This window comes from Equus quagga, chromosome 2 (genome assembly GCF_021613505.1).
Source record: "Equus quagga isolate Etosha38 chromosome 2, UCLA_HA_Equagga_1.0, whole genome shotgun sequence".
NCBI lineage: Eukaryota > Metazoa > Chordata > Mammalia > Perissodactyla > Equidae > Equus > Equus quagga.
The window spans coordinates 93,643,240-93,655,579 of record NC_060268.1 but is presented as its reverse complement, the minus strand read 5'-3'; the positions used below and the strand labels follow the sequence as shown (position 1 = coordinate 93,655,579).

Here is a 12,340-nt window from a genome sequence, read left to right as displayed (position 1 = left end):
CCTCACAGCAGGGGTGGGATCTGTATAGTCTTTCCAGTGCGAGGCACAAATGGCATGTCATCTGATCCTCATAACAAACCTGTGAGGGATGTGAGGGCAGGCACTGGATCTCCAGTGTATAATCAGAGTTGCTATTGCCTTGGAAAGTTTTGGCTTTTTATCTAGTAATAACCAACTCCATACTATATCTTTGGGCCAAAGAAAATACACAGCAGTAATATTTGCCTCCAGACTATCTATCGATAATGTTCATTACGTTTTAAAAACTATTAGATCATGCAGGCCACATATCCACACAATCTTTAAAAAAATTCCAAATACAGCTTAAATAATATTTGCTTAATAAGAGTCTTCCACATTCCAAAATGCAGCTCACCTCCTCACCCAAAGGTAGGCCCCATGGCAAACTGGAACCCACAATAGCATATATCATTAAGAATTTCCAAATGCATTCCTCATACAATTACAGCAGATGAACCGACATCTGCTGACACAGTTTAGAAAATCAACTATAGAATAGATAGGAAAATGTACCTTTTCTTTTTACTTATTCCCTGACTCCATCAAAGGGCTCGGAATGGAGCCCAGTGGCAGGAGTCGTGGGAGATGAAAAAAGGGACTCAGGTTGCTGGATGCCCTCCCCTCTTCCGAACTGGAGGTGGGCAGTGACGTGGAGACAAGATGGGGAGGGAGTGGCAGGCCACATGTGTTCAGCACTGAGAGGATATTTTTCTCCTCCTGTCTTTGTCACCTACCTTCACTTGCTCGAGAGGCAACAGCTCTGACATCTAGTGAGCTTTTTCTCCTGTCTTTATGTTTGCCTGACTGATTATCTGTGGAGACAAATTATAAATCACCTCTTCAAAGGGATTTTAACAACATGTTAGGAAAATTACCAATCTAAAATTTTTAAAATACAAAACTTAAGAATCAGAACACCATTTTAAGATGCCACCAAAAATCAACACAGTGCACAGAGATGAAGACTATAAACAATTAGGTTTTAAGGGGGCTGACTTTCTCAAAATATCCCACCTGTAACAGTCATAAACAAGTTCTTTACAGTTTCTAGATGACATAATTACAGAGTCCACAACATAAAGTAAAACTAGCAGAAATGAACTCAGAAGAATTCTTCCTATTATACTTCTATATAACTGAGTAAAATGATGGGAAAATTTTGATCCCCATCCACACTTGCCCCAAAGGAAAAAAAAATCTTATGTATTTTTCTATATACAAGCTCTTAAATATCCCAGGGAATAACATGCCTCTCTTTTTCAGGGTAGTACAGGGAACACTGCTTTGGGGTATATTTCAAATGACAGTTTATCTTTGTTCCCCTCTGACCCCACTTTCTGTGAATGGCACCCATGCTCTTTCAGGCTTCAAATGGGTGTCTCTGACTCGTCTCTCTCCCTGACCCCATGGCAGTCAATGACAAGGCAGAGTTGACCTTCCTTCCTGTCCTCTCCTCTGTGCACCTGCTGGGTGCCATGCATGGTGCTGAGCCTCTCCAACCTGTCCCCACTTCACAGATGAGGAAACTGGGAGCTGCTGTGCTGAGGAGTGAACACAGAGCTGGCTCTCTAGCTCAGGTCTTATCACCTGCAGGTCGCTATCCCCTCTGCCTTCTCTTGGCTGCCTCACCTGGAGTCCCTGCTCACAGACAGGACCTCAATGAAGGCCCTTGGTACTCCTTCCCCTCATCGAGAATCTTCTTCACTTGCTCTTTGCTACATTCTCCTCTACACGGGCACTCACAGTGAACTTTCAAGGTCAATGATGATCTCCTTGTTGCTACACCTGAAGGATATGGTCCAATTTTTACCTGACTTGACTTAATTATGGTACTAGGCACAACTGTTCACTCTTTCTGGAAACTCCTGGATTACAAAGTCCATGCGCTCCTGGTTTTCCTTCCTACTCTTACTATTCCTTCCTAGGGTCCTCCATCCTCTTCCTCGGCCCCCCTGGTATTCCCAAAGATTCTGCCCTTAGCCATTCTTCTCTTCTCAGACAACACAATCTCCTCAGATCTTATTTCTTCCTAATGCTTTAACTAATTCCTGTGTTGTTGTCTTTCCCAGGCCTCTCTCCTGAGCTCCATACTTATATCTTAACTGGCCACTGGTCACCTCCATTTGGATCTCTCTCAAGCACTTCAAATGAACTCGTTATCCAAATGAACATTGTCTTCTCCCAAATCCACTCCTTATTCTAGGTCACTGAACAACATCTACCTTTTTGCTTAAGTTGGAGACAAGTTATCCACGACTCCTTCTCCCTCCCCTCTCTCAACTAGTCAGCTAAATCTATGGATTCTATCTCCTAAATACCTCTTATCTATCTCTGCTCTGTCCCTGTCCTAGATCAGACACTCGTCAACCTCCTCTGGATTATAACGACAGCCTCCTCATTGGTCCCCCAGCCTACAACCTTGCCCATTTCCATCCATTCTTTATGGGCAGCCAAGTGATCCTTCTAAAACAAAAATCTGACCGGATCATTCTCCCAATTAGAACACTTCAACGGCTCATCACTGCTTTCAGAATAAGACTGAAGCTCCTGAGTGTGGCTTCCAGAGTCCTGCAACATCAGAACCTCCTCTCTCCAGCCATCAGGAACTATTTATGATGTGCAGGCTCACTGCCCAAACCTTTATGCCTTGGTACAAACTGCTCACATCCCTTTGGGAACATACCTCTTCCATGCCACCTTCTTCATCTGGTTAACTCAATCCACTTTGAAGATGCAGCCAAGGTGTAGTTCAGATATCTTAACCTTTGGGAAATCTTCCCCTAATGCCTCCCCAGCCCCCGCAACACTGCCAGCAATCACTCGCTTTACTGTCTTCCTCACCAGCTGTGAATGACATGAGTGTGGAAATAGTTTTCCTTTCTCTCTCCTAGGTGACCAGCACTGCCCAGCATGTAAGACGCTCCAGAGACACATCACTGCTTCTCCAAACACCTGCATACTCCTGTGCACAAACGAAAGCACCACTAAATATAACCACTCTGATTCCATGCCTCCCTGGCTCAAAGCCCTTCAGCACCTCAGAGATGAAGAGTAACTTGCTGGCAGTCAAGGACAGGAACAGCCTGCTTACAACAGCCTGCCTTTCATCTCTCACTTGTCTTGACCACACTGTGGGCTGTGTCAGCACCACTGCTCCCCCCTCCATCTCAGGAACAGCCTTGACATCTGCTCCCGACATGACGCTGTACCCTCTCCAAATGCTCACTCCTTCAAATCGCACCTCCTCTCAACCACACGCAGACCCAGTGTGTCTCCTTCCTCCGAGCTTCGTGCAGACTGATGTCCACACAGCTGCCTCCTAAGAGTGGGCTGTGAACTTACTGGTTGTTCCTTCATTCTTCTCCCTTTTATCAACTCAACAAACATTTACTGGCACCTACCATGCACCAGGCCCTAAGCCAGGCATTAGGGATGGGAAGATGAATAAGGCATGGTCCATGTCCTCAAAGGGGGTGGTCTAGAGGGAAACAAGGCAGGTGAACTAAGAGGGAGAGCAGTGATTGTGAAGTGCAGAAGGAGCCCAGAGGAGGAAGTAGCAGACTCTCTGCGGGAGAGGGGCAGAGAGGAGAGGAGCTACGACTTGCAGATGTAGCCAAGAAGAGAAAGGCACTTCCAGGAGGAGGAAACTGCTGTGCAGATGAGCAGAATGTGGCTGGAGAGAGGCAAGAAGCAGAGCGCGTACCAAGGATGGGGCTGTGGTAAGAGAGGAAGGAGATGAACCAGGCTTTAACGTCTACTTAACATTTTAAAGTTATTTTAATTCTATGCAACTAGTAGACCTTCCACTCCCAACAGCCCTGTTAAGATCACTGCTCCCCGAGTCCCTACAGCATTTTGTGGCTTATTCTTAAACTTGTCCTGCTACTGGCAAGGCCTTTCCCGACCACCTCCTTGTCCCCTGACTGCCCTCCCCTCCCCAAGAAACACAGAATGCAGGTTTCTTGCAAGCAGACGTTCACGTTACCTGGCACGTGGTGGCTGTGCACTGAGTTTCGGCTGAATGAACGAATTCCACATCCTGCTTCCCTACCCATCCCTGAAGTGTCTGTTACTGCAGGGTTCCAGCCTTAGCGCTCAGTCTTCCTGCCTCCTTCCTTGGTCAGGAGAGCTGGCCGAGGGCCCAAGGCTTTGGCTATCTCCATATGCCACCAGGCATCTCCCCTGGAACGTTCCAGGCACCTCAGATATACCAAGTTCAAATCTAAATTACCATCCTTCCCCTGTACAAACCTGCATTCTCCTGCACTTATTTTCATTAATGTTATCCAGTGGCCAAGCTAGAAAATCTTGCTGATATTCTCAAGTATTTTCTCTTTATCCCGCATTTTAAGCTGGGTCCCAAGTCCTACTGATCATACCTAAGTATCTCTTGATTCCAGTCGCTCAACTGGTCTCTTTGTCTCTTTTCTCCACACCATCACCGTGACTATCTTTCTAAGTGGGCCTTTTTCACTTACCTATTTAAAGACTCTCCTGGCCCTCCTCTGCTTGTAGGATGAAATCCAAACTGGCCTGACCCAGCCTCGCCTGTCTTGATGCCTCTGTGCATGCTGCTCCTCCCTCCAGGAATGCTCTTCCTGTCCTCTGGCTGCCTCCTCCTCCTCTTCCAGACACCAGCTCAACCATCATCATCACTGGGAATGTCCCCCAGCTTCCCCCAGTGTGGTACTACAAAGTACAGCGTATTCAATTATTTCTACCTTCCATCAGCCAGCGAACTCCATGTTCACTTCTGTGTGCCTAAAGGCATGCTCAGTGCCTCATCCAGACCAACTCAAGCTTTGTAAGACTGGGCAGTTGTCACATTTAGTGTCTTCGCTAAGACATAGTACCATGTGGAAACAACACATGGGCCAGGAAAAGGGGGACATGGCTGGGAACTTTACTGTTTTTCTGGGCACCCAGAATCTGAATCCCCTTTCCAGTGACTCCCACTACAAGGGAGGAGGCCAGAGACTCCCCTACTCCACTCCCTGTCAGCGACAGGGGAGCAGGTGACGTGGGCCCAGCCAAATGAGAGCTTGCCCCCAGGAGTCTGAATTAGAGCGAGTGAGGCCAGGGACGAAGGGTGTGAAGAAGCCACTCTGCCCATGGTGGTGGCAGCGACATCCTGTGCCAGGCCTCAGCAGAGCCAGTGCTGCCAGCGGCGGCCCCAACCACGCTCCTAGGGCATGCTGAGGGCAGTGGGGACAGTCATCCAGCTTTCCTTGCTCCCTGCTTTTTTTCTCAGACTGGTTCTTCAGCTTTCTTGTCCAATCTGTGAGCCACCCATTTCCTTCTGAAGAACTCTTTTTCTGCTTAAGAACAGATTTTTGTTGTGTGTAACCAAGGACCCTGGCTGATCCACGGCCTGTGATAGCTCCACTGCCCTCCCAAGGCAAGAGTCAGCTGAGTTTTTTGGACATAAAGCTGCTGAGGGGGAAGGAGACTAGACGGCCAGCCGGTCATCTGGGTGAGATGAGGAAGACTCCTGAGCGGGCGGTGACCCAGTAAAAGGATAGAATGGCCAGGACAAATGCGGTCTGGGAGATTCTTCCCTTGCCTAACATCTTCTACGACTATGTCACTGATTCTGCCTTCCAGTCCAGCTCTGTCATTTCCTGGCTGTCCAACTCTAGGCTGTCATTTAACCCTCTGAGCCTCAGTTTCGTTCTCTGTAATAAAGGAATGTTAGTAACAGCCACGTCTACCTCACAGGGCTGTTCTGAAAATTAAAAAAAAAAAAAAATCCAAGTCAGTCCTCTGTGACCCTGCAGAGCAGGGTTTCTGTGGGAGGCCGTCTGGGGCTTCCACTCCTGACTGCACCGCTGCAGTCTGGCTCCTGCCCTCACCACTCTCCTGAACCTGCACTGCCTCAGGCCACAAATGAGCTCTTGGATGCAACCGCCAAGGTCTCTCTCTACCTCTGGCTCTGCACTCCCGAGATTCGGCCCTGACCACTCTCGATGCCTCCCCGTTCTCCCGTCCCTTGACTTCAGTGACACCCTCCAGGTTCCCACTCCCTCTCGGACCCCAACGCAGGTGGTCTCCAGGAACCTGCCTTCCCCCTTTTCCCTGCCATCTCTTCCTTGGTAACCTCAAAGTCTCCACTCGCCTTTACCATCCAAGGCTCAGTCTCATCAGTTCCACATCTGAGTCACTTGCCAGTGCTTTGCTGCCAGCAAACTTACATCTCTAGTCCTAACTTCTCCACAGAACACAGGAACGAGGGCTCTGGTGCCCAGCAGATAGTCAATAGAAGTTTGTAGAATGAATGAACAGATGAGTGAATACACAAACCCAGAACCTCACAAGTAGTGCTTTCTACATACATCTTCCTAGCCCTATCACCACGCCCTAAATCTCCAGGCTTAAAAACGACCTTTACGACTAGTCTTTTTTGCTCTCCTCTCTCTGGTCCCACACCATCACCACATCCGGCCTCTCCTCTCTTCCTACTGTGGTCACCTTATTATGTGCTGGCCATTGTTTTCTCTCCTCTAGACTATGGCAACGCTGGTGTTCTTGGGCCCCCTTCCACGTACTCTGTTACACACATGCTCTAAGAGCTTCTTAGCGTTCAGATGTCATCATGCTACTCCCCTGCTCAAAAATCTGCAGACTCCCAGTGCCTGCAGATGAAACTCCTAATTTCCTACCTAGCATCTAAGGATCCTTCGTGATCCCAACTCCTCTTTCCACACTGACCCTTTATACCAGTTAAAATTTAATCCTTGCTCTTTCTAGAGCACACTCTGTACTTTGCCTCTTCTGTGCTTGTTTTTATTTCTGGAATGCTTTTCCTTCCACATCCCTCTTCTTATTAAAATCCACCTCTCCCTGTCTGGAACGTTCCCTCTTCCTCTGAGCCACCTTGGCACCACTGGTCCTTCCTCATCCATAAGTGACCACTTCTTATCACTTGCTTTGTGTCCTTTGGGATCAATCTGTCTCTCTTCTTTTCAGGTTAAAGCCTTGATTGCTCTTGGGTGTCCACAAGACCTGTCCCGGCACATGCTTCAGGCCTCTTGGAGTCAGCCATTTGGATGCAAGTGCCAGCTCAACCATTTCCTCTGTCTTTGGGGAGATTATTTAGCCTTTCCATTTCCTTATGTGTAAAAAGGGAACTTCATCTATAAAATGCCTACCTCATTGGGTTACTGCAAGGCTTCATTTAAATTAATTGTAAATTAAATTAACTAAGTTAAGCACTCAGTACAGTGCCTAGTTTACAGTAAACGCCCAGAGAGCCACCTGGGGAACATTCCTACAATGGACGGCTGAACGCGGTGGTGCTGCAGAGAGCACCTCGGCAACAGCGGATGGGAGGTGAACAGCGGAGGGATGGAAGACGAAGTCATCTCCCTGGAGGTCCTTACAGACAGGCCGGGCAGCCAGAGCACTCCCGGGCGTGGCAGGGTGCGCTAACATCCACGCAGGCTTGATGGAGCGCCTCTGGCAGAGGAGCTGGAGTGGACCTGCATCATCACAGCCCGGACCCTCACTGTGAGGGCCCAAGTAGGAAGGCGGCTTGCTAAAGCCATGACATAACGCTTGAAGGAAGCAGGAGATTCCAGGTCAGGGAAAAACTGCAATAACGCAGATTCCTTTGTGGGGAAGATTAGATTGAGGGGAAGAACAGATGGTGTCCAAGGCACGGTAAGTAGACGGCTACAAGGTGAGGCACGTCTGATGGGGTCCAGCTACCTTCCTGTAGGCTGACAGCGACTACTGACAGGAGATGAAGACGTCCCTGCTAAAGTACTGTAGTCTGACCCCTAACACTGTTGCCTTTTGAAGCATAGATAAGGCCAACAAACCAGCCTTCACTCAACGTGTCTTCACATAAGTTCACGCATTTGAGGTGACCAGTTTTCTCCCCACAAGCTGAAACCCACCCCAGGACACCTGTCAGCAGGCCCACAAGTGCTCAGGTCCTTTGACTCATAAACCTGCCTGGGGAGTTAGGGAGACAAATGTTGCCATGAGTAGGAAAATACAGTCCGACTGTGCACCAGGCAAGCTAGTCAGAGTAAAGGTTTGTTTTTATTCTATTTTTTTCAAAAGTTCAATGAACCCTAAGAATGAATATAGGGCACCATACCTGTATGACTGTCAGACTGAACACATTCAGTTATTTTCTCAGCCTAAAAATGAATTTTAAAAGCCATTAGTTCTGATTGCCTAGTTATGCAATAAGAGAAATCTTGCTGGGGTGCACCTGGGTCCCGAGGGCTCTCCTTACATACCTTATTGTTGCCATTGCACACTCTGATAATGGACACATAGTGTCTAATTTTTCTGCAAGTAGAAAACAATGCATTATTTCTCTCCTGGCTCTCTATTGTGATGGATATGCAGCTAATTTTTTCATGATGAAAAGAGCATCTCTTTCACAACACACAAAATGCTTTGAGGAGAGCATTTCTATTGTTCATGGCTAAGGCCACCAATAAAACAACAAGAGTCTACAAATGGCCCCCAGTGTCTGTTAGAAGATAAGTTGACTCCTCAGTAAAAACAAAATTCTTCCAAGTCATCACAACATACAATAAAAAACACCTATTTTTAAGAAAGGTACTACATGTGAACTAACCAAAAGCCTTTAATCCCTTAACAAGTTTTCATTTTCACAACACTTCATAGTGATGCTCTTCTTCAAGTTCCAACAAGCAGTCTGCTCACAGTCATTCACGGAAACAGCCCAGGCCACCCTGGGGGCCTGGCTTCGCATTAACTTGGTTAGCTGGGAGTCTAGAACAAAGCAAGCACGGCTTATCTCAGAAGCTGCTGACTCTCCTCACTTCTTTATTGTTCCTTTGATTTTTTTCAGTTTTTCCCCTTGATAATCAAACCCCTATGTAATTATCACAAAAAATTTGGAAAGGACATAAAAAGGCAAAGAATGAGAACAGAGAGCCCACACAGATCCGTCTCCCTGAGGCCATCGCCAACTGGCAGCAAAGCCTGGTGACCAAGCACGTGAGCCATGCAGTCAGCGCAGAGGTCTGCAGCCCAGCTCCACCAAGCACTGGTGGCCGAACCCAGGGCCAAAACCTCACCTCTCTGAGCCTCAGTTTCCTCATCTGTAAGATGGAGATGATCCACAGTGCCGACATCACAGGTCTGTGGGTAGGATGAAGTGAACTGATGTCTACCAGGCACTGGGAGCCTGCCCAGGGTGGGAAGGTCTTGACAATTGGTAGCAGCCGTTACAACCACACGGCCGCACCTCCTCCTGTTCTTTTTTCCTTCTTTCCTTTTCATGATTGAGATCATAAACTGGTATGATTTTACATTTTGATTTTTGTACTTATCATTCACATTTCTCCTTGTAATTTAATTTTCTATGATCATCATTTCTAATGGTGGCATATTTTATTGTTTTTCCTATATTTAAGATAGATTCTGAGACAAACCATATGAAATTTTTAGGCTCCTGATATACACTGCTTTCCAATCTATAGTCACATCTGTTTTATATGAGTCTCCATTAATGGTAGTATTTAAAATATTTTTATCCAATTTGATAGGTCTATATAGAATTAACATGCAGGCCATCAAATTAGACAGAAATCTTTTAAATATAGTGAGTTCGCCAGTTAGTGTTCTCATCACTGATTTAAATACTTTAGTCTCTTGTGTGTCTATGCAGCTTAATCAAGACTGTCCTGAGTCTGGTGGCCCTGGCTGTCAGCTTGAGGGCCAGGTAGGAGTCATGAGGAAGCCACCCCGGAAGGCCATTCTTTGATGACAACTGACCTTGTTACAAGTCTGTCTTCTAAATTTCTGCATGCAGTCCTTGACTGACTTAAGTATTCAAAGCAATCTGCAGTAAGGCAAACATGGCACGTTGATTGAAGTACTTGTCTCTTCCACTTACCCTCCCTGTCCAACGACAGGTATTATCTTCACATTTTGTTGTATGTTATCTCCGTTTTTCTTTTTGGCATAGTAAATTCCTTGCCACTCCTATAAATGGAATTTAAGTATCATTATACTTTGTGTTCAAAACATAAGCCCAAGAACATTTTCCTCTTCAGGTTCTCATTCATTTACCATTGCAAAGCCATTAGGATAAAAAATTATCCCAACCCCAAACACAATTTTAGGTAATCTGACAATTCTTTCTCAATCTCCCAAGTCCATCTCCTCCTGGATTGCTGACAAAAGCCGGGCCACCACAGTCTAAGTGGTCATATGTCTTTGGCAGCCGTTTGCTGGCAGAAGAGGCCCTGGGCCCACGAACGAAGAGCACTCCCTTCCTTCAGCGCACAGGTTCCTCCGCTCTGAACTCCCACCTGCTGCAGTGAGGGGCAGGAGGGCAGGGCTCTGCCCCTGCATGCGGAAGGGGGAACATCTCAGGACAAGGCCAGAGAAACAGCCATCCATGGCCACTAGCATGGTGGGCTGCTACCACCCTCTGGGATATGTGAGGGTTTCGGTCCCTTTGCAGGTAGGGTAGGGATGATGAGGTAACAGCCAGGACCGGGCTCAGGTAGAACAAATAGGCGAGACTAAAAGTCAGGGCTGCAATTGCATTAGTCATGTTCTCCTGATCAGATAGAGTATAGGGAATCTTTAAGGATGGCACTGGAGTCTGGGAGAGCAGGTGTGTGTGGGACATGACCGCAGTGAGAGAACAGGGGCTGCAGATGGCTCCCTGACTCTTGGGGTGGTAGGGAGAAGGCTGGGATGGAGGTGGGTTTTCTCACCACCTAAAAGGTTCTAAATTCCTCCAAGAGTCACCAGGGTCCTTAAGCTATACAAATCCCTAAAACCCACTGGAGGACACTGAACCCCTAGGGTGTTCCATAACCTTCTTGACCTTCCAGAGTTGCTTAGGACCTACAGCTGACCCAGGCGGGAAGTGGATCACCATGGCAGGCTTGGTGGCTTAGTTCAAGTCTCCTGTCCAGACCCTTATACAAGGTCAGTTCTGAAATCCTCTATGCTTGGGGGGTGGTGACCTGCATGCAAACGCCAATGGCAAAATCTCATCTTCAGACTCCTCTGGGAAAGTGGATCCAAGAGAAACCAGGACACTGACAGAAGCAAAGGATGGTTACTGATGCTTCCTGATGTACTTGTGAAAACAACAGATACCAAGAAAGGACTGAATTAAAACCCAGCCAGAGAGCCCAGCTTGGTGCTTACCTACTCCAGAGCAGAAGGGAGGTGCAGGCCTCACCACAGCTCCGCGGAGACTGGCCTGTGCCTGAAACAGACCAGGACTAACCAAACACGGAGCCCTCGGCAGGAGCGGGCAGCCTGTCCTCCATACCCACAGCCCACGCATCCACCTTAGAAGGCTCCAGCAGACAGGCCCAAGAGTCACTACTGAAGCTCACCAGCACGAGAAATATGAGAAACCATGACGCTGTTTGCAAAAACTTGTGAATGTACCAAACACCACTGAACTGTATACTTTGAATGGGTGAACTGTTTGGTATGTGAATTAAAAAACAAGAGAGAGGGAGAAATACAGGAGGCCAATTTAATCAATCAAGTAGCACCTTAAAAAATACATGCAAGATTTTGGGGCTGGCCCAGTGGCAAAGTGGTTAACTTAGCGTGTACCACTTTGGCAGTCTGGGGCTCTTGGGTTCAGATCCCAGGTGTGGCCCCACGCACTGCTTGTCAAGCCCTGGTGTGGTGGCGTCCCACATACAAACCAGAGGAACACTGGCACAGACGTTAGCTCAGTGACAATCTTCCTCAAGCAAAAAGACAAAGACTGGCAATGGATGTTAGCAAAAGAAAAACATCTATATATATAAATTTTTTTCCCCAAGATTTTCTCCTCCAATCTTTCTGAATAGATGTGAGCTGCTGGATTCCAATGAAAGGTGTAAGAAGCCACTTCAGCCAAAGCTGAACAGTCCAGCTAAAAGAGGACAACTCAGCGATGACTTTACTTGGATAACAGAGTTGCCCGTAAGTTTTCCAGTCACCAATGGAAGCAAAAAATATTTATTTTCCACAGATCATAAGATAGGTAAATATCTTCTGACACGTTTTAGTTCCTGCGAATAACAAAGTACTACCTTAGAATGCTGTTACAAACATTAAATCTCGTAATGAACATAAACTCTTAAAAAAGTCACATGGCAAACACTCAGTAAACGGCCTGTTTCTGGCACAGGGGGTTTTGCATAGGCCTCTCTCTCCGAGCTGAGCTCCCCTCAGAACTAAGGCCCGCACCGCCCTCCTGCTCCAGGGAAAGCTGAGCACCGAGCTGGGCTTCTCTGACTACTCAAACAGCCCCTTCTTGGGGCCTGTTGTCTTAAAAATTAAATCATCATCATCTGGCTGTCCC

The 12,340-nt window shown here is 47.2% G+C and overlaps 1 protein-coding gene across 3 annotated transcripts in view; it reads right to left on the bottom strand.

Annotated features, from left to right (window-relative positions):
- Positions 1-12,340, bottom strand: part of PDE8A (phosphodiesterase 8A) — a 136,414-nt gene that overhangs the window by 26,259 nt on the left and 97,815 nt on the right. For 2 of the 3 annotated variants that reach the window (XM_046652793.1, XM_046652795.1), the window contains 4 exons: positions 9,905-9,993; positions 8,271-8,322; positions 8,126-8,168; positions 756-833 (listed from right to left, as the gene is read on the bottom strand). In XM_046652793.1, the coding sequence (XP_046508749.1) occupies positions 756-833; positions 8,126-8,168; positions 8,271-8,322; positions 9,905-9,993 (262 nt within the window). The remainder of the gene's footprint in view (positions 1-755; positions 834-8,125; positions 8,169-8,270; positions 8,323-9,904; positions 9,994-12,340) is intronic. The other variant, XM_046652794.1, reaches the window with a different exon arrangement.